General features: G+C 38.4%; 1 protein-coding gene across 1 annotated transcript in view; it reads right to left on the reverse strand.

The window, feature by feature from the left end:
* Positions 1-408: 408 nt before the first annotated feature.
* LOC143291196 (uncharacterized) overlaps positions 409-23,453 on the reverse strand; it is a 29,031-nt gene continuing 5,986 nt past the window's right edge. Inside the window, exons 2-5 of the mRNA XM_076600929.1 lie at positions 17,027-17,150; positions 14,671-14,813; positions 7,798-7,962; positions 409-4,062 (exon numbers count right to left, since the gene is read on the reverse strand). Of these exons, the coding sequence (XP_076457044.1) occupies positions 3,665-4,062; positions 7,798-7,962; positions 14,671-14,813; positions 17,027-17,150 (830 nt within the window). The 3' untranslated portion in view covers positions 409-3,664. The remainder of the gene's footprint in view (positions 4,063-7,797; positions 7,963-14,670; positions 14,814-17,026; positions 17,151-23,453) is intronic.

A 23,453-nucleotide genomic window follows, 5' to 3' on the forward strand; every position in this document is an offset into this window, starting at 1 on the left:
AGTGCAAATTACCTGACTAATGTTTATAATGAACAAGTTGAAAATGTGACAAAAAACAAAACACTGATTTCAAAACAACAGCATGTCACTAAAAATATATAAAATGGGAAAACATCACGTGTTTTGTGTTCTTTATTCCTTTACCTTTCAGAAAATATATACTTTCATGGGTCTTTCTCCAATAACAAAGAGCAGAGAATTTTTTGAAAATTTATACCCATTTTTTGGTGAAAAAACCCTTGGCAAACAGATTTCACCTAAATCTTATTTTCCTGGCAGCGAAAGAGTTAATTCATCATCCCCAGATTACAAAAAATTGTAAAAAAGGAAAAAAAATACCATTACTTCAAAGCCAAACAAAAAAATAAATAAAAAAGGCCATCTGGGCAAATAACTGCAGATGGCAGCTAGTGCCCATACCAGAGTTTACATCTCACTACCTAATCACCATAGCAAAACAGCAAAGACAGTACAATCACAGACTGCAGGAAAGAGAAAAAAAGTGTCAAGGCTTGCTGGAAAAAAGAAAGGGGAATGGACTGGGAACGCAGAAAAAGGAGACAACAGTGAAGAAAGAAAAAAGGCAGAAACAAAGTGAGTGATAGAAAAGAGGAAATTTCTAGCACAGAATTTCCAGAAAACCAATACGGAGGTATAACATAACACCAGGCTGGTGTTGGCCCACACAACAGTGGTGACGTACATAGCAGTAACTTTTTGTCTTGTGAGCCACGTCATACATGACATCTCAGGCTGACTGTTACAAAAAAGTCACCACATCAAAGCTGATGAGGAGGAGAAAAAACCCAACCAAACCACTCCCCTTGTCACTTTGATCTGGAATGCTTGAAACTCCAACATACTTTTGCCATTCCAAATACCAGTTCACACACACACACACACACACACACACACACATTCCAACCTTAATATATGATTTTTTGTGTGTTTCACTTCTCAATTAAACAGTCCCCTATAGCAAGTATTTTTTCATTCACAGATGTAAGAGGTGGTTTCTTTTGTTTGATGGTTGTTGTTTTTTCACTTTGTTTCTTACATGAAGATTGCATTTAAGATTTTCATGTATAAATATCAAAGTATTAACAAATCACCACATGCACACACCACACCACATACACTGTGCCACCACTTCCATATCCCATTCATTATACCACCCTCACCCCCAGTCCCAACCTCTAAACCCCCTCCTTTTTTGACTCACTTGTGTAAACAAAGTGAGTCTATATTTTAACCCAGTGTTCGGTTGTCTGTGTGTGTGTCTGTGTCTGTGTGTCCGTGGTAAACTTTAACATCGACATTTTCTCTGCAAATACTTTGTCAGTCGACACCAAAGTAGGCATAAAAATAGGAAAAATTCAGTTCTTTTTAGTCATCTTGTTTAAAACAATATTGCACCTCTGGGATGGGCACAAAAAAATTAAAAAATGAAGCCTAATTATATGCAAACTGCATTTACTGTTATATTTATATTTTTTGTATTCTCTAAACTTGGCACTTTGATCTGATATTCGACCCAACAACAAGAGCAGTCATAATTATCATTTTTTGTTCAAACAGGAACTTCTTTTGCTAAGCATGGAAGTTTTATTTATTTTGCAAACGTTTTGGTGCAGATAGTAAAAAAGGGAAATTACTCTGTAATGCTAGGGGAGTTAATTTGCTTTAAACTGATATTTCTCATCTTAAACATTACATTTTGAAACAAGAGAGGCAAGGCCTCCAAGACTCACTTGTGATGCACTTTAAAAAAAAAATCCAAGCTTTTTATGTATTGAATATGTAATGTTTAAGATGAGAAAGATCAGTTTAACTCACTCAGTACTGCCCCTCAGATGTCCAGTGGGTGTCTCAATGACCCAACCTTTAGCTTCCGTCGTTTCACCCCAATTACCACCATCAAAATATTACAAGCGGAAGGCTCTTACACTGAAGAGGTGAATGTTGACAAAGAATACCACAATTCTGACGACGGAAGCTAAAGGTTGGGTCATTGAGACACCCACTGGACATCCGACGGGTCTGTGTAGAGGAGAAGAGAGAACTGGCCGTATGGAGTGAGTTACCGTCGTCTCTTTCGCTGATCGTATGGAGAGAGTTAAAGCAAACTAAGTCCCCAGCAGAGTAATTTCCCTTGTTTTACTGTCTGCACCAAAACGTTTGCAATAAACAAAACTTCCATGCTTAGCAAAAGAAGTTCCTGTTTGAACAAAAAATGATAATAATGACAGATCTTTTGTTGGGTCGAATATCAGATCAAAGTGCCAAGTTTAGAGAATATAAAAAATATAAATATAACAGTAAATGCATTATACTCAATATATAAAAAGCTTGGATTTTTTTTTAAAGTGTCACAAGTGAGTCTTGAAGGCCTTGCCTCTCTTGTTTTCCTTCATCTGATATCACACCTAGTGAAAATAGGTAAAATGGATTAACACATGATTGATACATTCACAAAGACTCCAAGAGGGTAAACATGTGTGTGATCTCATTCACAAACACTAAAAATAAAATGGTCAAAAGGAAAAACCCTTTGTCTTATAACTTATGCATAACCTTATTTTTAAGTATTTCTGGAAAAGTGTACCTTCCCATACCACAAACCTATGTTATTTTTCCCCATTGTCAAAGAAAGCAATGGCATAAAACCCCAAGTTATCTTTAAATTACTATATAAGCTTAACAATAAGAAAGAAAACAGAAGGAAAAAAAGGAAGAAAAGACCCATCCCACCATCCACCCCCACCCAAAAAAAAAAGAGATTTAAACTATCAACCAATCAATAAATAAGTATTACAATGGGCAGATCAAGTCCAAGTATCCAAAAAGAAAAAAAAAGTCACACACAGACCAAGACAAATGAGGAAAAAAGTAAGGACAGTCACGCTTATACTGGTGTGATTGGCTCCTCCTTCAGTCAGATAATTAACAGGGAAAAAATGTTTGAAGATTTACATTAAAAAATGTAACAATCTGTACTGGTACACACTTTGTTCATGCACAGTCATCCATCCATATAAATATATATATATGTATAAATGATTTTTTTTTTAATATAAATGTGAATGCATTCTCAGACACACACACAGAGCACATGCGCGCAGACACACACAAGAACAGCCATACTGAAGCCAACCTAAAGTCTTCTTGTGAGAGGAAGAGGAAATGAAAACATATAACAACAGAATTCATCTGTCATGATTCCATCTTCCAACATCCAGAGATGAAACAAAAATAAAACAAAGAAACTAACAAAAAATGATCAGTATATCCTTGTCCTGATTACAAATACCTCGGAACTTCCAAAGGTGAAGAAAAACTAAACAAGCAAACAAAAATGATCCAGTCTAGTTAGCTCCGTACTGACCTTCAGAACTGCCAAAGATGGAGAGAGAAAAAGATGGGAAAAAATGAAACAGAGAAACAAAAAGGATTCAATTCAGTTTGCTTTGCACAGCCAGAGATGTGGAAAAACAAAACAAACTGAGAAACAAAAAGGATTCAATTCAGTTTGCTTTGCACAGCCAAAGATGTGGAAAAACAAAACAAACAAGAGAAACAAAAAGGATTTAATTCAGTCTGCCTTGTACAGCCAAAGATGGACAAAAAAGAAACAAACAAAACAAACAAACAAAAAAGATCCAGTTCAATTTGCCTTGTACTGCTCCTCAGAACTGCCAAAGATGGAGTCGTATGAAGGAGGAGCTTCATCCACAGGTAACCAATCCTCCCCCTCCTCCTCCCCCTCCCCCCCAGGTCTCCCACCCTCAGCTTGAGGCGGATGTCTCTGAGCAGCCCCTCTCTGTGGTACGTTAGTGTCTGCTCGGGCTCCACCACCACCCCCACTGGGTGGTGCCAGCACGTCCGGAGACAGCGGTCGAAGTTCGCGCTGAGGCATGCCCCCCTCCATGGGCTGGTTGGGACAGCAACGTTTGCGGCAGGGTCGACAGTAGTGAGTGAATTTGAAAGCCAGGAAGACGATGGCTACGGCTACCACCGACCCACATACAATAGCAGCAATTTTGATAAGCAGCTCTTTGCTATCTGGGGAAAAAGAAAAAAACAAAGAAATGAATGAATTAACAGTGAGCAAAAATACTGATACATAAGGAGGACCTTGAAGTCTTGAAAAACATGTGGCTGAATTCATTAAGAAGGGTGCCTACAGGCTAGTGGCCTGCCTGGTCAAATGTATCAACATCAAATCAAGATGTTTTACTTTTTTTTTTCCGTATGCAGTCAGTATTTTCTGTTTTCCATCTTAACCAACCATGTGCTGCAGCCACCATTTAAACCCTCTGAACGAAAGTCCAGTGATACCCAAACCACATTGTCTGTTGCATTCATCTTCTGTGAAGAGTTAAAATGTTAAAACACATATGAAGGTAAAATAAGATGTTTAGAATTAAATACAACAATGACAAGAGAGGCAAGGCCTTCAAAACTCACTTGTGATACACTTAAAAAAAACACCTAATCATTAAAATGTGTTCTGTATTTGTTATTATAAAGCTTTGGGTTAAAAAAAAGAAAAAAAAAGAAAAAAAGAAAAAAAAAAGAAGTCCTGAATGCAGATTTGAGCCCTGTGTGTTCGGGTGAGAAGAAACTGTCTTATCCATTACACTATTGTGGCTCCTTAACTAACGTTAAAAAATTTAACATTTAAACATGCTTTTTAAGGGCAATAAATCGACTGCGGTATTCGCAGTGAGAATGCTCTTTAAATCATATTATTCTGGTGTATCTTGGGCATTCAAAAAATCTTTAAGGGCAATTAAAAATTCTTTTTAAGTCCGCGGTAAAGGAGACGTGGCTATCACCGCAATCACACTGCAACATTTAGCCATTTTCTCTGCATCTAGATAGATGTACAAGTTTAGTTACACCCCCCGGTTGATTCAATTTCTCTTTTATGTTCATTCTAGTTTTATAGTTTTAAAGTTGATATGAAAATTCAGTATTTTGTTAAACTAATAACATATAGAGCCAAGTACAAGTACTTCTAAACGTCATATGAAGTGAAAAGGACTTCATTTTGAGAAAAGTCAAGACTGGAAATTTTTACATTTCATCAAGGGTATTAACTCTCATGGTTTATTATTTTTAACTGTGAATTCCGACTGATTGTGTTGATAGTTTTATGGCAGTTTGGGGCATAATCCAGTGAGTGATGAGGCATTCACAAATCTTTCTCTGAATAAATATTTAATGGTCTTCTTCTCCAACTATCCATCACATGTTATCATGTATTGTCCATTGAATATAGGATTGAATGGGCAGGTCAACAACTTGAAACAAAATGGCGTCGTTCACCTTCGCAAAGAATATGAGCACGCGCTTTGAATATGTATAAATATGTGTACGCAACTGATTTTTGCCCATGACCTTCAGTGCTCAGCCAATAGATCTATAAAGTCCACGCGTGGTACTGATTTTAGTATTTTCCGAAAAAGACCACTTGGGCGAATGAACATAGTGAAAGCCCTGTTCACTAAGAGTAAAACACACAAGCTTTTTATGTATTGAGTATAATTTCAAAATGTAATGTTTAAGATGAGAAAGATCAGTTTCAAGCAAATTACCCCCCCTGTCCCCCCCCCCCCAGCATTAATTACAGATTAATTTTGCTTTTTTTACTATCTGCACCAAAGACATGCACCAGAAATATAACTTCCATGCTTGGCAAAACAAGTTCCTGTTTGAACAAAAAAAATGATAATTATGACTGCTCTTGTTGTTGTGTCAGAATATCAGATCAAAGTGCCAAGTTTAGAGAATAAAAAATATATACATATAACAGTAAATCCAGTATGCATATAATTTGGCTTCTTTTTAAATTTTTTTTGTGCCCATCCCAGAGGTGGAATATTGTTTTAAACAAGGTAACGGGAAAGAACTGAATTTTTCCTATTTTTATACCTAATTTGGTGTCAACTGACAAAGTATTTGCAGAGAAAATGGCAATGTTAAAGCTTACCATGGACACACAGACACAGACACACACACAGACAACCGAACACTGGGTTAAAATATAGACTCACTTTGTTTACACAAGTGAGTCAAAAACTATTGTGACATCAGAGTTTTTGTTGTTGTTGTTGTTATTTTGTAAATGTAAAAAAACATTTACATTGGCGAGTACCGGTATAATATAGAATGAAACTTAAAACACACAATCGCCACACACACACACATAAGCCGTAAGCACATGAATACATGAGCTAAACAGTGGACACCTGGTCAGTTACCTCAAAAGCTCATAATTTATCTGACATATACTTTTTGAAGCATATATAATTTTCATTATCACATACCCCAGACAATTTTGGAGGCTCTTGCTCTTACTCATCGTATATATATATATATATATAAAGAGAAAAAAGAAAAACAAACACATCAATCTGTCAAATATTCCAAATTTTCGGAACGATCACGTTCCTTCGTCAAGGGATAAGTTGTTTACATGTTACCAGGGTCACTCTAACGTAGCTATTATGACGCAAGCTCACCATGACGTACATGTTGTGATGCAGTTTCACTATGCCAGGTTTCGCCCAGAGCCGAATGAATTGCAACTGTCTATTTTCTTCTACTGTCAAAAAAAATAAGTTCCTTAAAACCTAAGTTACTGAATAACTCAATGAACAGTAGAGAAATAAAACAATAAATAATAACAATAAGAAGAAAAATGAAATAAAAATCAATGATAAATAAAGAAAGAAAGAAAGAAAATAAAGGGGGTCGGGGGAGATAATCAAAAGAAGATTAAGAATGATAATAATAATAATAATAGATTTTTTTTTCTTTAAAGATAAAAATAAATAAATTAATTAAAAAAAATAACAAGGAAAAAAACCCCACAAACAGATGAATAAATAAGAATGAATAATTAAAAAAAAAAGAAGAAAAAAAAAGACAGGTGTGAGGGGGGTTACAATTATAAACAATCAAATCGTTGAGAACAATGGACCGTATTACAAAAAGAGAGGCATCTAAGAAAAGTACTGATGAGGGGAAAGAAATGGAAAGGGTTGAATTATACATCTATGATTAATTGATGAAAACATGTAAAAATAAATAAATAAATAAGATAAAAGCAAAGAAAATAAACAACTGAATGAAATAGAATAGTAGGACATCCATCACAATAATCACCACCAGCGTCACTTCCACACCCACAATCAGTAGTGTTTGTAGCGGTCATCGTTGTCGTTGTCATCGTTGTTGTCGTAGTAGTGGTTGTTGTTGCTGTAATAGTCATGGAAGTGGTAGCAGTTGTGGTGGTGGTAGTAGTAGTCGTAGTCATTGTCGTCGTCATTGTAGTAGTAGTAGTTGTTGTTTTCACACAAGTTAGGATTCACGCCATTCTGTCTCTGGAACTGATCCACTGTCATTGTCAAACACAACTTTCAGGTCGAAATAAATTCAGATATCCGGTTGTAGTGTGTAGAGACCAAAAGGGTGGACTGTCCTCAGTTTCACCATATATATATACTCTTGCTCTTACTCATCATATATATATATCTATATATATATATATATCAAGACCAACCCTCTGCCTCTTTGTTTTCCTAGTTTGTCTGTTTTGCTACTTTGTTTTTGTTTGTTAGTTTGTCTGTTTTGTTACCTTGTTTTGGTCTGTTTGTCTGCTTGTTTTTTCACTCCTTTCTTGTTGTTTTTCTTTTCACCACACCTAAAAATGTAACTTTCACTCTGAATATGTTGAACAGAATGATAAAAAAAGAAAAAAGAAAAAAAGGATCAACCCAGCGCCCCCACCTGGCTCAGCTGTGTAGACGATGACAAAGCTTCGTTCCCCGGTGATCTCCCCCTGTGTGTACTCCAGGTAGAGGTAGCGGTCACTGCCGCTGTAGGCCTTCACAGCCTCCGGGGTGATGTCTCCGCCACACAACTTCTCCAGCAGCTTGCCTTCTGACGTCTTTCCTGGTGCACAGTTTTCTTTGTTTTAGTCATCATCCAGGAAACGCTGGGTGGGAGAAACTGGGATCAGGGTGGGGTGAGAAGGAAGGTGTGGAGATGGCGGGGGGTGGGGGTGGGGTGGGGGTCGGTGGTGAAAGAAAGAGGATGCAGGGGAGAGGGAGGGGAGGAGGGGGAGAGGGGGGGATGAGGCAGCGCAATGAAACAAAAAACAAACAAAATAAACCTTGAAAACAATGAAACAAAAAAAACAAACAAAATAAACCTTGAAAACAATGAAACAAAAAAACAAACAAAATAAACCTTGAAAACAATGAAACAAAAAAACAAACAAAACAGAATAATCCTCAGAAGCAAGCACGCATGCACGTGCGTGCGCGCGCGCACACACACACACAAATATGCTCATGTGACCACACATACACAGTGAAACATAAATACACACACATTTACTCACTCATATTATGCAATCCTGATATAAACTAAAGAATGAACAAGCACATACACACACACACACACAGTGAACACTGAACACTTTAATGTCAATAGCTTTACAGCCCTAATGACATGGGGGTTCATAACACAAATAACAACATGCATCAATAGTAATAATATTGATGAAAATCCAAAACAAAATCAATCAATCTGTGCAACTAAGTGCAGTTCCACCATCCATTCAAAGTAATGTGATGTAGACAAGAGAGAAATAAAAAAACAACATAAAAAATGTATAACATGAATATTTTCCATATGAGAATGATGACACAGATTTCAATTTTCACAATGAACAACACCTGATACTATTTTATTGTTGTTTTTTTCGTCTCATGTTATTCGCTTTGGCAATATATTTTGCAAGTGACTGTAGTGAAGTTTCCTGATTTGGATTAAGCACTCCAAAAATATCTTCATTCTTTGCAAAATTTGTTTTAAATACAACACATTTTTCTCGAATATGATCATAAGCTTTACAACAAAAAATGTAACTCATCCTCCCTTAAATGACTGCACTTCGGACAAGGGGAGAGTAACGAGGGCTCAGTTTGAAACCATTTTTTATATGCATTTAATCCAATCGTTCTTGATCTAAATCTGGTGAGACTTGTTCGATGTCACTTGTTTGTCACGACTGTGACATATTTTTCTGTTTGAAATATACTTTTAAAACAATAAAACCATCTATATTTCTCAGTGCTTTCCATTTTACAGTGCCAATTTTGTTTACATGAAGCAATTAGCCTATCTTTGAATTCTGAAACAAATCCTTCTTCACATCCAACTCCCTGACACATCCACACAATCCCAAATCCATTTACAGTTAACGTCTTCTTTACAAGATATACCCAGTTTTCCTTCCCTCTCTCATGTTCTTTTACTAACATTTCATACGCCTGGTTACATAACCTTTATGTGGGTAGCCTTATCAATTTTAACCAATATTTTATACATTTCACACATGATTTAATATATAATGGGTATCTACCACTTTCTCCATATAATACAGTATTTGAAGCATGTAACGGAACATTTAAGAAACGTTTAATAGCAAATGCGTGTACTTTTTCTAAATCTTTGATATCAGAAAGTCCCCAAATTTCGGCGCTGTATGTTATCATTGATTCTATTTGAGTATCAAAAAGTTTCCAAAATATGTATGAATCTATCAAGCCTAATTTACGTAAACACCTTAAGATTTCTATGACCCCTTTCTTCCCCTTCCTACAGATCTCTGCTACTGTCCTTGTCAAACTCAGCTTAGTTGTAAAAATCATACCGAGATATTTATAAGCATTAGTTACCTTCACTTCGTCAGTGCCATAGTGCCATCTTTCATGTCTTGATAGGTAACCACCTTTTCTAAACACAACTACATTTGTCTTCTCAAGATTAATTTTTAAAAATAATCTATCTGCTTCTTGCTTTAATATGCTCAGCTGGCTGTGGCAGACGAAAGAATTACATCATCTGCAAATAACATGAGAAACAGTTCAACAGCCCAAGGGATCATTTGAATCCCATGTCTTCCTTTTTTCGTTATCTCTCCTGCCAGTTCATTAATAAAGAATGAAAATATCATAGGGCTCAACAGCCATCCTTGTTTCATGCCACATGGGCAATCAAATACATCTGAATATACATCCTTCTCATGCACACACGCTAAAACTGAATCATACACACCATGCAGTGCCATATAAAGCTTATAGGAGGAGTTTGTATTATACTCCATGTTTGGTGTTAAATATACTGACCATGTCAAACTGATGCAAACTAGGCCTATTGGCCAAATTTCGCGCGGCTAACAGTGAAAAGACGGGCCCACCCGCTCTCAGCCAATCAAACGCCTCTAAAAACTATAAGCGCTTCATCATTCCTTTGGCCAAGGCTCTCCACGCCATCTTGTCAGGTTTACGCTCTGTCTCGTCTTACGCTTTTTTCAGCTATTCAGCGTATCCTTTTGGCCTTATTTTGTTGCATGCGGCTTGTGTTTTTACACGGGATGCAACTAACTTGCAACCAATTTGCGACTAACTCTTTGAAACTGGCGGAGACTGGTGGAGACTGGTTGCCCCCGGTTGTGGCCCGTCGCTGCCGGTCTCAGAAACCAACGGATTTTCCCGATTTTTGGTTGCATGTTTGGTCGCAAGGCTCATTTTATTTCCACTCCAAGACCGATAATTTTTTGAGGGCCTTGCAACTAAACTGCGAAAAAACGGTCGCCGCCGGTTGCCACAGCTTGCCACTCGTCTCAGCCGGTTTCTAACAGGAAATTGATGACACAAGCGGCACGTGTGTCATGGATTTTTCTGTCTGGCTTGCAAATGCTCGCAGCGTGGTTTCTCGTGTGTGTTGCAACCGGCGGAGACAGGGGGAGACCTGTGGCAACCAGTCTGCAGCGAGCGAGTCAGACACAGCGCCCCACTGCTAAAGAAAGGGGAGGAGCCTAGTTAGTTGCACGTAAGTCGCCGCCGGTTGCATCCTGCGGAGACCGTCCAGTCGCATGTACCAGCCTTGCAACCAAAATTTGAATTTGGTTGCAAGTTAGTTGCATCCCGTGTAAACGTAGTTTTACCATCCACACCAGTTTTACGTAACACATTCCATAAACTATTTCGATTCATAGTGTCGAAGGCCTTCTGAAAATCTACAAAAGCAACACATAATTTTGTATTTTTGACTCACTTGTGTAAACAAAGCGAGTCTATGTTTTAACCTGGTGTTCGGTTGTGTGTGTGTGTGTGTGTGTCCGTGGTAAACTTTAACATTGACATTTTCTCTGCAAATACTTTGTCAGTTGACACCAAATTAGGCATAAAAATAGGAAAAATTCAGTTCTTTCCAGTCATCTTGTTTAAAACAATATTGCACCTCTGGGATGGGCACAAAAAAATAAACAAGAGAGGCAAGGCCTTCAAGACTCACTTGTGATACACTTTAAAAAAAATTCGTTAAAATGTGTTTTGTATTTGTTATTATAAAGCTTCGCGTTTAAAAAAAAAAAGAAAAAGAAAAAAAGTCCTAACCTGATTCGAACCCCGCATGTTCGGGTGAGAAGAAACTGCCTTATCCATTACACTATTGTGGCTCTTTAACTGACGTTCTAAAATTTAACATTTGAACATACTTTTTTAAAGGGCGATAAATCAATTGCGGTATTCGCAGTGCGAACGCTGTTTAAATCATATTATTCTGGTGTATCTTGGGCATTCAAAAAATCTTTAAGGGCAATAAAAAATTCTTTTTAATGGCTATCGCTGCAATCACACTGCAACATTTAGCCGTTTTCACTAGATCTAGATAGATGTACATGTGTAGTTACACCCGCCGGGAATGTAGTATGACACGGTCAGTTCAATTTCTCTTTTATGTTCATTCTAGTTGTATAGTTTTAAAGTTGATATGAAAATTTAGTATTTTGTTAAACTAATAACATGTAGAGCCAAGTACAAGTAAACTGCATTTACTGTTATATTTATAGTTTTTGTATTCTCTAAACTTGGCATATATAATTCACAGTTAAAAATTGTAAACCATGCGAGTTAATACCCTTGAACTGATCATGATGAAACGAAAAAATTTCCAGTCCTGACTTTTCTCAAAATGAAGTCCTTTTCACTTCATACGACGTTTAGAAGTACTTGTACTTGGCTCTACATGTTATTAGTTTAACAAAATACTGAATTTTCATATCAACTTTAAAACTATAAAACTAGAATGAACATAAAAGAGAAATTGAACTGACCGTGTCATACTACATTCCCGGCGGGTGTAACTAAACTTGTACATCTATCTAGATCTAGTGAAAACGGCTAAATGTTGCAGTGTGATTGCGGCGATAGCCATTAAAAAGAATTTTTTTTATTGCCCTTAAAGATTTTTTGAATGCCCAAGATACACCAGAATAATATGATTTAAACAGCGTTCTCACTGCGAATACCACAATTGATTTATTGCCCTTTAAAAAAGTATGTTCAAATGTTAAATTTTAGAACATCAGCTAAGGAGCCACAATAGTGTAATGGATAAGGCAGTTTCTTCTCACCCGAACACATGGGGTTCGAATCTGGTTAGGACTTTTTTTTTTTTTTTTTTTAAACGCGAAGCTTTATAATAACAAATACAGAACACATTTTAACGATTAGATTTTTTTTTTTTTAAAGTGTATCACAAGTGAGTCTTGAAGGCCTTGCCTCTTTTGTTTAATAAAATATGTTTGCACAATTACATACAATGTGAAAATGTGGTCAATGGTGCTGCAACGTAACCTGATCAAAATCCAGCTTGCTCTTCAATAATCTTTTCTTCTCGTTCAGCCCATTTAGTCAATCTTCTATTTAAAATGTAAGTGTCGACTTTACTAATGATACTTGTAAGTGCAACTCCACAGTAATTATCTGGAATATTCGGGTCTCCCTTTTTGTGAATATGTATGATAATCGATTTTGCCCAATCTATAGGAAAGATTCCATCATTAAAACATCTGTTAAATAATACCACCAGAAAATCAACAGCTGTATTTGTCTGCTTTAACATTTCACTGAATATTTTATCTGGGCCTGCACTTTTACCTGGTTTTAAATTCTTTATGCTATCGATTACTTCTTGCCTGCTAATTGGATCGTTAAAACAAGGTTCTTCAAAACCCCCAACCTCCTCTACTACCTCATCTTCTGTTTCAGTGTTAGCATTACCTTTAAATACACTAGAGAAATGGTCATACCATTGCTGAGCACTAATATTATTGTAAACAAATGCCTTTCTATTTACAGATCTTACTGTTGCCCAAAACAAGATTTGAATCTTTGATTGATGATTTTAATTTCTGTAACCTTAGCTCCTCAAATTCATGTTTCCTTCTTCTCTTCAAATAGACATATTCCTTCCTTTCCTTTACAAATGTTTCTTTACGTTCTCTTTTATTTTCTTTAGTTTTACATCTCTGGAAACTTTTAAGAAGGCCTCTGACAAGTCTTTTCTTCCTCTTACACTTGTCATCAAACCAATCATTACATTTCTTCTGTCCTCTACCAACTGTTCGAATCATACATGCAGCTGCTCCATACAATGCACAAGAAAACAATTTGACACAGGCATTAACATCAACATTTAACATGTCAAAAGCATTCTGTAAACACTCCTTAAACTGACAACTGTCCAACTCATCCTTATATACATGCACATTCTCCTCAGACCACACTATCCTTTCTTCTCCTTTTTGAATTGAATCAGATTCTTTTTCAGTACTTTATCCGTTTAAGAAGGACATTTCGACTGGTAGATGCCATGAAAATAAACTGTCACCAATACGTAAATTACAACTATCAAATAAACAGTCAGAAACAAGAAAATAATCAACGACCCTACATCCTTGGGGAGAAACAAATGTAAAATCGCTGTCTCGGTCCCCATTACAAAAACCATTCAAAATTACAAGTTAAAAAAAAAAGCAAAAGTCCAACAGGGATTTCCCAAAATTATTAATAATAACATCCTTTGAACAACGTGAATCGTCCTTCACATTTTCCCAATCCAGATCAGAAACATTGATACCCATATCTTCACTTTTAGACTGCTCACAACCTGTATGTGCATTCAAATCTCCATAAACAATAACATACACATCTTTATCTTGCACAACCTGCAGCAAACATTCTTCCAAAATCAATACTCCATCGTTTAGTTCTGTTTCATTGAACATTGGACCTCCTTCGGGTACAATGTAAGCTGCAACAAAAAGAACATCTTTATCAACATTGAAAACTCTTCTATTAACTTTGATCGATACAGTATTCGCACATTTTAAAGAAATTTCTTTCACAAACTGTTTCAAAGTATTTTTTATTAACACTAAAACTCCTCCTGATTTTCTCCCTTGTTGTGACATTTTCTTTGCAGGAGCAAAAAACTTTAGATACTCTGGAAAAATGTTACCATAATCAAAGGATGAATCTAGAAATGTTTCAGTTAAACAAACAAAATGAAAAGTATTGACATTGTTTATAAATGAGACATCAGACAATTTTAAAAAAGATTCTCCATGTTATAATTTAAAAACTTCCAATATTTAGGATGGTCGAGCCTAGCCTATTTGTTTCTGGCCCGCAAGTGTCTGTCACTGCCACTGCCAGGTGACTTGCTGGACTGGTTGCCCCAGTGAGACGCACACAGAGTGACACACACAGTGAGACACACACACACACATGCCCACATATTCACCATCATAAACCCTCAAGCAGTCCCCATCTCTGGTGCGTGAAGCTGGCGTCAGACGAAAGTCTTCAATCAGCACCCTGGCCGTGTGATCCGCTTTTGCTCTCACCACCCAGTCACAGATCACTTCATCATCTGAAGTAAACAGTCTGAAACAAATGGGCACACTTCGTTTCTGGTTTTCAAGGAGGCATCACTGCATTTGGATGAATCCACATATATCAGGTGTCCCCCAAAAAGTGAACCACTTTTTGACAAGTATTTTCTCAGTGATAGAGAAATTGAATTCATTGAAAATTTTCATACAGTAACCTTAGAGTATTGTCAACAAGTCTGCACAATATCTAAAAGTTTGGATGCAAATTATGCGAGTATTGTCAAATTCAAAACAGCATATCAAAAAATCCAATATCAGAGGAAAACTCACTTATTTCAGTTTATGCTCAATGTGGCCTCCATCTTCCTCCACGACTTAACGAAGCCATGTCTTCCAAGCAGAAATGCTTTTACGCATTTCTTCCACCGATATAGCCTCCCATGACATAATTATCCTGTCCTTTAATGCCTGCTCGGTCAATTTGTCTTGCACTCCCTGGTAAACATTCTCCTTCAGACAGTCCCATATGGCATAATCCACTGGGTTACAGTCAGGACTCTGTGAAGGCCATTCATCCTTCTTGATGAATTCTGGTGTAGCCTCCTCCAGATGGGCCTGGGTTACCCTACTTGTGTGTGAAGGAGCTCCATCTTTAAGATAAAGACGCCTACAATCTGGGAGGAGATTGTCATCCAATAACTGAATGTAGCTTTCACTATTAACCTTGGCTCTATCAGTGTCAATGAAATGAATGTTGTTTTTTCTTTCCAGGATACTCCAGCTGAAACCATTATCTTTTTTGAAAATCTAGAAGTCTCATGACAGAAGCAAGATGGCTGAATTTCTTGTTTCCATTTCCCATAAACGCGATCGTTTTGGAGATTTTTATCTATCTCTAACGTAGTCTTTCTCGTCTATGAAAATGATCCTTTTCACATTAGTGGCTGAGTAGCGGTCATTCAAGCTACAGCAGCGAGTTTTTCTTTTCCCTCTAACATTTTGGTCCCTCCTTGATACCTGTATCCTCTTTAAGGGCTTCAGCTCCAGTTTCTTCGCAATTCTTTGCACAGAATACTTACTCACTTGTAAATCGCTTGCAACTTCTCTAAGAGATTTGTGGGTCCCTGGGTTCTCCTGGGATTGAATCAGTTCCTCAACACGGTCCTTGTTCTCCTCCGAACATGCAGCCTTGGGTCTCCCACTGCCAGTTTTACGTGCTACTGACCCTGTAGAGCGTATTTTAGTGATAAGTCTATTTACAGTGACATGACTCCGCACCTTGCCTGGAAATTCCTTTACGATTCTCCTTCTACCCCAGCCTTTCTCCTTGAAACAGTTTTCAATGGTAACATTATCCTTTCACTCAAAGGCATGGTTGATTGTTTCAAACTGAAACTATGGACAGAACTGATTTTGGATACAGACGACAATAAAAAAATCAATAGACTTGACACCCAGACAGGCTATTTTTAGACTGAGACTGATTGACAGAAGCCAACACCTGGCAGCTGCCATGAACATGATGAAAGTCACATTGCACAGCTCTGATATTGGATTTTTTGACATGCTGTTTTGAATTTGACAATACCTGCATAATTTGCGTCCAAACTTTAAGATATTTTGCAGACTTGTTGATGATACCCTAAGGTTATTGTGTGAAAATTTTCAATGAATTCAGTTTCTCTATCACTGAGAAAATACTTGTCAAAAAGCGGTTCACTTTTTGGGGGATGCCTGATATATATGCTATTTGGCACATCTGCTATACAGTGCAGTGTAATTAACCCAATGCACTGACTGACTTAGACCATGAGTGCATGCATTGTGTACCTATCACTGTATCAGAAATGATTTCTTTTACACAATTTTGCCAAAGGACAACACTTACGTTGCCATGGAATCACTTTTAAGAAAAATAAGTGAATATGTAAAAATATAATAATATAAAAATATCTATTCTTAAGGTAAATGATTGAAATACTCAGACACATACACACTCTCTTCTCACACACACACACTCACAGATACACAGAGCACACGTATGCAACAATTTGCAGTCTCAGGGGCACCAATGCCCAACACTCAACCGACAAACTTATGTACACAGCCCCCCTCCATCCCCCCCCCCCACACACACACATAGATAGACAGATAGATGCAATGTGTGCTCACTGACTCCCAAAACAGACATGCAACCAAGAAGCAATGACAGAACTTCAAATCAAAATAGATTTCACTGTAACACAGTAGTGAGTACACTCTTACCTGTCCAGGAGATCAATATTGGTTTTGATGATGGGATCAAAGGTGTAGGAAAACTCATATCGGCTTTCATCAACATAGGCATAGAGCATCGACGATACAACTGGGCAATTCTTATCTGCAGTAACTGCAATCAAAGAAGAATTGCATTTGATGATGATAGGGATTCTTATATAGAGCCTATCCTTGGTCGGAGACCAAGCTCAAAGCAATTTACAAACATTGGGTCATTTGCACAACAGGCTGCCTCCCTGGGTAGAGCCGACTGATGGCTGCCATCGGGTGCTCATTATTTGTTTCCTGTGTCATTCAATCACTAAATCAGATTTCAGGCATGCACACATACACAGGAAGACATGTAACATCTTACGTGTATGACAGTTTTGTATACTCACCCTGCCATGTAGGCAGCCATTCGGGGGGTGGGGGTTGGGGGGGTTGTGCATACTGGATATGTTCTTGTAACCATATCCCATCCCACCGAACACTGACATGGATTACAGGATTATGGACACAAGAACCATACAACTGAGATCTGCTGAGACTGATCAACATTGTGAAAATTATCATTAAAAAGCTGAACAGTGAAAACGAGAGAAGGGAGTGAGAGGGGTGGGGAACTAAACCAAGAACATAAAAAAAAAGATAAAGAGGACAGTGTAATCTAATCTTCTTCATTTGTGGGCTGAGAGTGAGACTCCCAACATTTACTCTTAATATCAGCTGGCTTTTACATGCATGACCATTGTTATCTCACCATACATAGGCAGCCATATGTTGTTTTCAGAGGTAACTGTATAATAATACCTGATGTTACATGCATGACCATTGTTATCTCACCATATATAGGCAGCCATAGGTCGTTGTTTTCAGCGGTAACTGTATAATAATACCTGATGATTCATAATATACTATCATTATCTCACTATCAGTAACATAAAATCTTAAATAAGGCAAGATAATTCATTATATATACAGTGTTATTATCTCATTATCTGTAATGCAACATAAAACCTTGGTGTGTGAAAAGAGTCTATCAGTTTCAGTCTCTCAAGGAGGTGTCACTGCATTCGGACAAATTCATAATATATATGTCAAACCACATCTACTAGGCAGATGCCTGACCAGAGGCATAACCCAACACACTATATCAGGCCTTGAGTGCACGCTTAAATATATTTGTGTACCTATCAGAGTGGATTATGCCAGGACAACACTCTCGTTGCCATGGTTTCTTTCTCAGGGCGCCAAGTGCATGCTTCACACGGGAGCTCGGTTTATCGTCTCATCCGAACGGCTAGATGCTCAGTTTGATTTTCCAGTCAAACTTGAGAGAAAGGGCGAGAGTGGGATTCAAACCACACCCTAATCTTTCTTGGCCGATAGAGTGGGGATGTAACTTGGGCAAGACACTCTCCACTATCGTGACTGATCAAATTCTAGCCCAGACAGTCAATTTTGCAGCTACCTCCTCTGCTGCCCTGATGGTCTCAGGCAACTTCAGTTTCTCAAGAAGGCATCACTGTGTTCGAACAAATCCATACATGCTAAAACACATATGCCAGACAAATGCCTGACCAGCAGCTTAACCCATCACTCTTTGTCAGGCCTTGAGCGCATGCATATTTACCTATCACTATTTCACAGTGGGTTTCTCCAGCAGAATTTTGCAAGAGGACAACACTTTTGTTGCTATGGGTTCTTTTTCAGTGCGCCAAGTGCATATTGCATACGGGGCCTCAGTTTATCATCTAATCCAAATGACCAGATGTTCAGTTTAATTTTCCTGTCAAACTTGAAAGAAAGGGTGAGAGTGGGATTCAAACCCAGACCCTCACGGACTCTGTATTGGCGGATGAGTGTCCTAAACATTCTGCCATCTTCCTTCTTAGTCAGATATGACTGACTATCATACATATACAACTTTTGTAAATATATATATATGTATGTATATATATGTATATATATATATATATATATATATATATATATATACTAATACAAAAGAGCTGGGAGGGACGCTCACTCAGTCTGGCTCCGCGACTGAACGGCGTGGGAATAATGCCACTGAACGGTGCAGATGATGGGGCAGCAAAAAAAAAAAAAAAAAAAAAAAAAAAAAAAAAAAAAAGCTGCACCAATTGGCCGATTGAGATCCCATTAAGGTTCCATGCTCTTCAGCACCCATGCTTGACTTTAGTCAAACTTTTGAAGTGTGAAGACTCTCCAAATAAACAACAACAAAAAACCCCCAAAACAAAACCAAAAGTGCTGCTGTCAGAGAACCAGTTAGGCATATTTCACTTCTGATCCAGTGTTCATCAGTGATCAGGGTTCAAGGTCCCATTTTGGCATGGTGTTGCATACTTTGTCTTTTCACATGTGATATGCCCATGAAACAACGAATGGAATGTCCAGGGTTTCTCATTCCACAATGCAACAGCCTGCCTCAGCTAAGTCATTACAGTCCTTCACAACAGGACTGCATATTTGTATGAAAGTGATTGGTGATGCTGTTGTTTTACCAATCTTTATGTGTATGTATGAAAGTGATCGATGATGCTGTTGTTTTACCAATCTTTAAGTTTATCCACAAACTCTTCTCCCTCCATGCTTGGGCATACAGTGCAGATTCTTCCATTATCTGCAGTGGGACTGTCCTTAAACTAACACAAGAAGAAGCAGCCCTTATACCAGCTGTAGAATAATAGTTTACATTATTAGCCAATCAGCAAATAGATGTCTGTATTCAGCCCGGGATAGTGATCGACTCCTAGGCAACCTAATGACGCATGGCAGGACCAACAAACATAATACGACGATGGTTCTGTACCGGGATCGATTCACTGCATTGATGTCTGCTCATTTTTTTTTACACGATCAAAGGACTGGGATTGTGTATTTGTCTTGATTAGTAAACAACTGACGTTAAAGATGGCGGGTTAACATCGTCAGGTAAGCCTAAGTGAAGCAGTCAAAATTTCATTGTGACCCATCAGAGCTGGATGTCATGCCAGGACAAAACACCTCCGTGCCATAGTTTCTTAGGCCCAAGTGCATGCTCTCAAAGGGACACGGTTTATGTCTTCACGTGTAGATGCTCAGTGATTCAGTCCAAACATGAGAGAAGGGGAAGTGGATCAAACCACAACCCTAGTCTTTATTGCAGCAAGATGGGATGTAACTTGGCAAGAAATCTTCTCCACACGTGAATCATGATCAAATCTCCAGTCAATTTGCAGTCATCCTCGCTGCCTGATGGTCTCAGCACTTCAGTTTCTCAAAAGCATCACTGTTTCAACAAATCCATACATGCAAAGACACTATAGCCAGCGAAATGCCGACCAGCACTTAACCATCATCTTTGTCAGGCTGACGCTGCATATTTACCTATCACTATTCACAGGTGATGTTTCTATCCAGCAGAATTTTGCATGAGACGACGACTTTTGTTGCTATGGGTCTTTTTCAGCCCAAGTGCATATTGCATACGGGCCTCAGTTTATCATCTAATCCAAATGACCAGATGTTCAGTTTAATTTTCCTGTCAAACTTGAAAGAGAGGGTGAGAGTGGGATTCAAACCCAGACCCCTCACGGACTCTGTATTGGCGGAGAGTGTCCTAAACATTCTGCCATCTTCCTTCTTAGTCAGATATGACTGACTATCATACATATACAACTTTTGTAAATATCATATATATGTATGTATATATATATGATAATATATATATATATATATATATATAATATATATATTACTAATACAAAAGAGCTGGGAGGGACGCTCACTCAGTCTGGCTCCGCGACTGAACGGTCGTGGGAATAATGCCACTGAAACGGTGCAGATGATGGGGGGCAGCAAAAAAAAAAAAAAAAAAAAAAAAGCTGCACCAATTGGCCGAATTGAGATCCCATTAAGGTTCCATGCTCTTCAGCACCCATGCTTGACTTAGTCAAACTTTTGAAGTGTGAAGACTCTCCAAATAAACAACAACAAAAAAACCCCCAAACAAAACCAAAAGTGCTGCTGTCAGAGAACCAGTTAGGAATATTTCACTTCTGATCCAGTGTTCATCAGTGATCAGGGTTCAAGGTCCCATTTTGGCATGGTGTTGCATACTTTGTCTTTTCACATGTGATTATGCCCATGAAACAACGAATGGAATGTCCAGGGGTTTCTCATTTCCACAATGCAACAGCCTGCCTCAGCTAAGTCATTACAGTCCTTCACAACAGGACTGCAAATTTTGTATGAAAGTGATTGGTGTGCTGTTGTTTTAACCAATCTTTATGTGGATGTATGAAAGTGATCGTGATGCTGTTGTTTTACCAATCTTTAAGTTTATCCACAAACTCTTCTCCCTCCATGCTTGGGCATACAGTTGCAGATTCTGCCATTATCTGCAGTGGGACTGTCCTAAACTAACACAAGAAGAAGCAGCCCTTATACCAGCTGTAGAATAATAGTTTACATTATTAGCCAATCAGCAAATAGATGTCTGTATTCAACCCGGGATAGTGATCGACTCCTAGGCAACCTAATGACGCATGGCTGGGACAAACAACATAATACGACATGGTGTCAGAACCGGGATCGAATTCACTGCATTGATGGTTCTGCTCAATTTTTTTTTTACACGATCAAAGACTGTGATTGTGATTTGTCTTGATTAGTAAACAACTGACGTTAACGATGCGGTAACATCGTCAGTAAGCCAAGTGAAGCAGTTCACAACCTGTGTGCCTGCTCCAGCCAAACTAGACACTAGATCTAGAAATTTGGGAAGCAACTGGAAAAGATTCCGAAGGCAATGGGAAAATTATGCAATTCAACCAGGCTAAACAAAGAAGACCCTGAATTTCAGAGAGCAGTCTTCCTAGCAACAACTGGAGAGGAAGCTTTTGACATTTTTGAAGGGTTTAGATTTGAAAATGAAGATGACGACAAGAATGTGAACAAGATTATAGAGAAGTTCCAAGAGTTCTGTGTTGGTGAAACGCATGAAGCGTATGAAGCTTACAAATTTCATTGCCCACGCTGCGGAAAGAGTCCAATGCATGGAAGAAAAGACAGCCCAGGAAAAGATGCTGAGTGTCGAAACTGCTCTGCAAAGGGACACTATGCTGTCATGTGTAGAAGCAAGAAGAAAGTCCACAACAGAGATGAAGGTGAAGAAGAAACAACCTTAGGCTCCATTGTGAATTGCAAAGACAAAGACGGTGTCAACTCAGTGAAAGAAGATCTTGGCATTCTACACTACAAATCAATGGAAAATCAGTCAAATTTCGTGTCAATACAGGTGCTGATGTCTCAGTTGTTCCAAGATGACTTTTCAAAAAGAACTCTCCTTTAACTGAGAAAACCAACAAGAAACTGATAGGTCCAGGGAAGACAGAAATCAAAGTTGCCAGAAAATACACTGCCATTCTCAAGACTGAGAAGACAGAGACTGAGCAAGATCTCTACACAGTGGAAAATCTGCAAGAGCCACTACTTGGAAGGCCTGCCATAGAAGCACTTCATCTTCTTCAGTTCTTGAAAGAGTGAACTCTGCACAAGAAGAAGAGAGTCCACAATCCAAGTTCCCCAAACTCTTCACTGGTCTGGGAAAGATGAAGACCGTCTACAAAATCAGACTGACAGAAGACATGCAACCATTCTCCATAGCAGCGCCTAGACGTCTGCCGCTCCCTATGAAGACAAAAGTAAAGGAAGAACTGGCTCGACTGGAAGACATCATCAGACCTGTCACCACTCCGACTGACTGGTGTGCACCGATAGTGGCTGTACCAAAATCAAATGGGAAAGTGAGGCTGTGCATCGATTTCACAAAACTCAATGAGAGTGTGCGTCGAGAGAACTTTCCACTCCCCACAACTGATCAGTCACTGGCCCAATTGGATGGTGCCAAGGTGTTCACAAAACTGGATTGTAACAGTGGTTTCCATCAAATACCACTTCATTCAGACAGCCAGGAGCTGACAACCTTCGTAACTCCGTTCGGGCGATATTGCTTCAAGCATCTGCCGTTTGGTATCAACAACCACATCAGTCTCAGTGATTTCACACTGCAAAGCCATCTTCGGAAGACAAGGCATTCCAGAAACTGTTGTTTCAGACAATGGACCTCAGTTCAGTTCCAGACACTTTGCCAAATTTGCAGAAAAGTATGGTTTCACCCATCTGACAAGCAGCTCTCTTCATCCTCATGGAAATGGCAAGGCAGAGAGAGCAGTACAAACTGTGAAGAACTTGTTGAAGAAAGCTGAAGATCCAAACATCGCTCTTCTGAACTACAGAGCTACACCTCTACGACATGGACTGAGTCCAGCTGAACTCATGATGGGAAGAAAGCTGAGAATGAAAATCCCCTGCATGCCAAGCCATCACCTTCCACTCAACAGAAACTTTCAAAAGTTCCAGGAAA

This window comes from Babylonia areolata, chromosome 16, assembly GCF_041734735.1.
Source record: "Babylonia areolata isolate BAREFJ2019XMU chromosome 16, ASM4173473v1, whole genome shotgun sequence".
NCBI classification, from domain to species: Eukaryota; Metazoa; Mollusca; class Gastropoda; order Neogastropoda; family Buccinidae; genus Babylonia; species Babylonia areolata.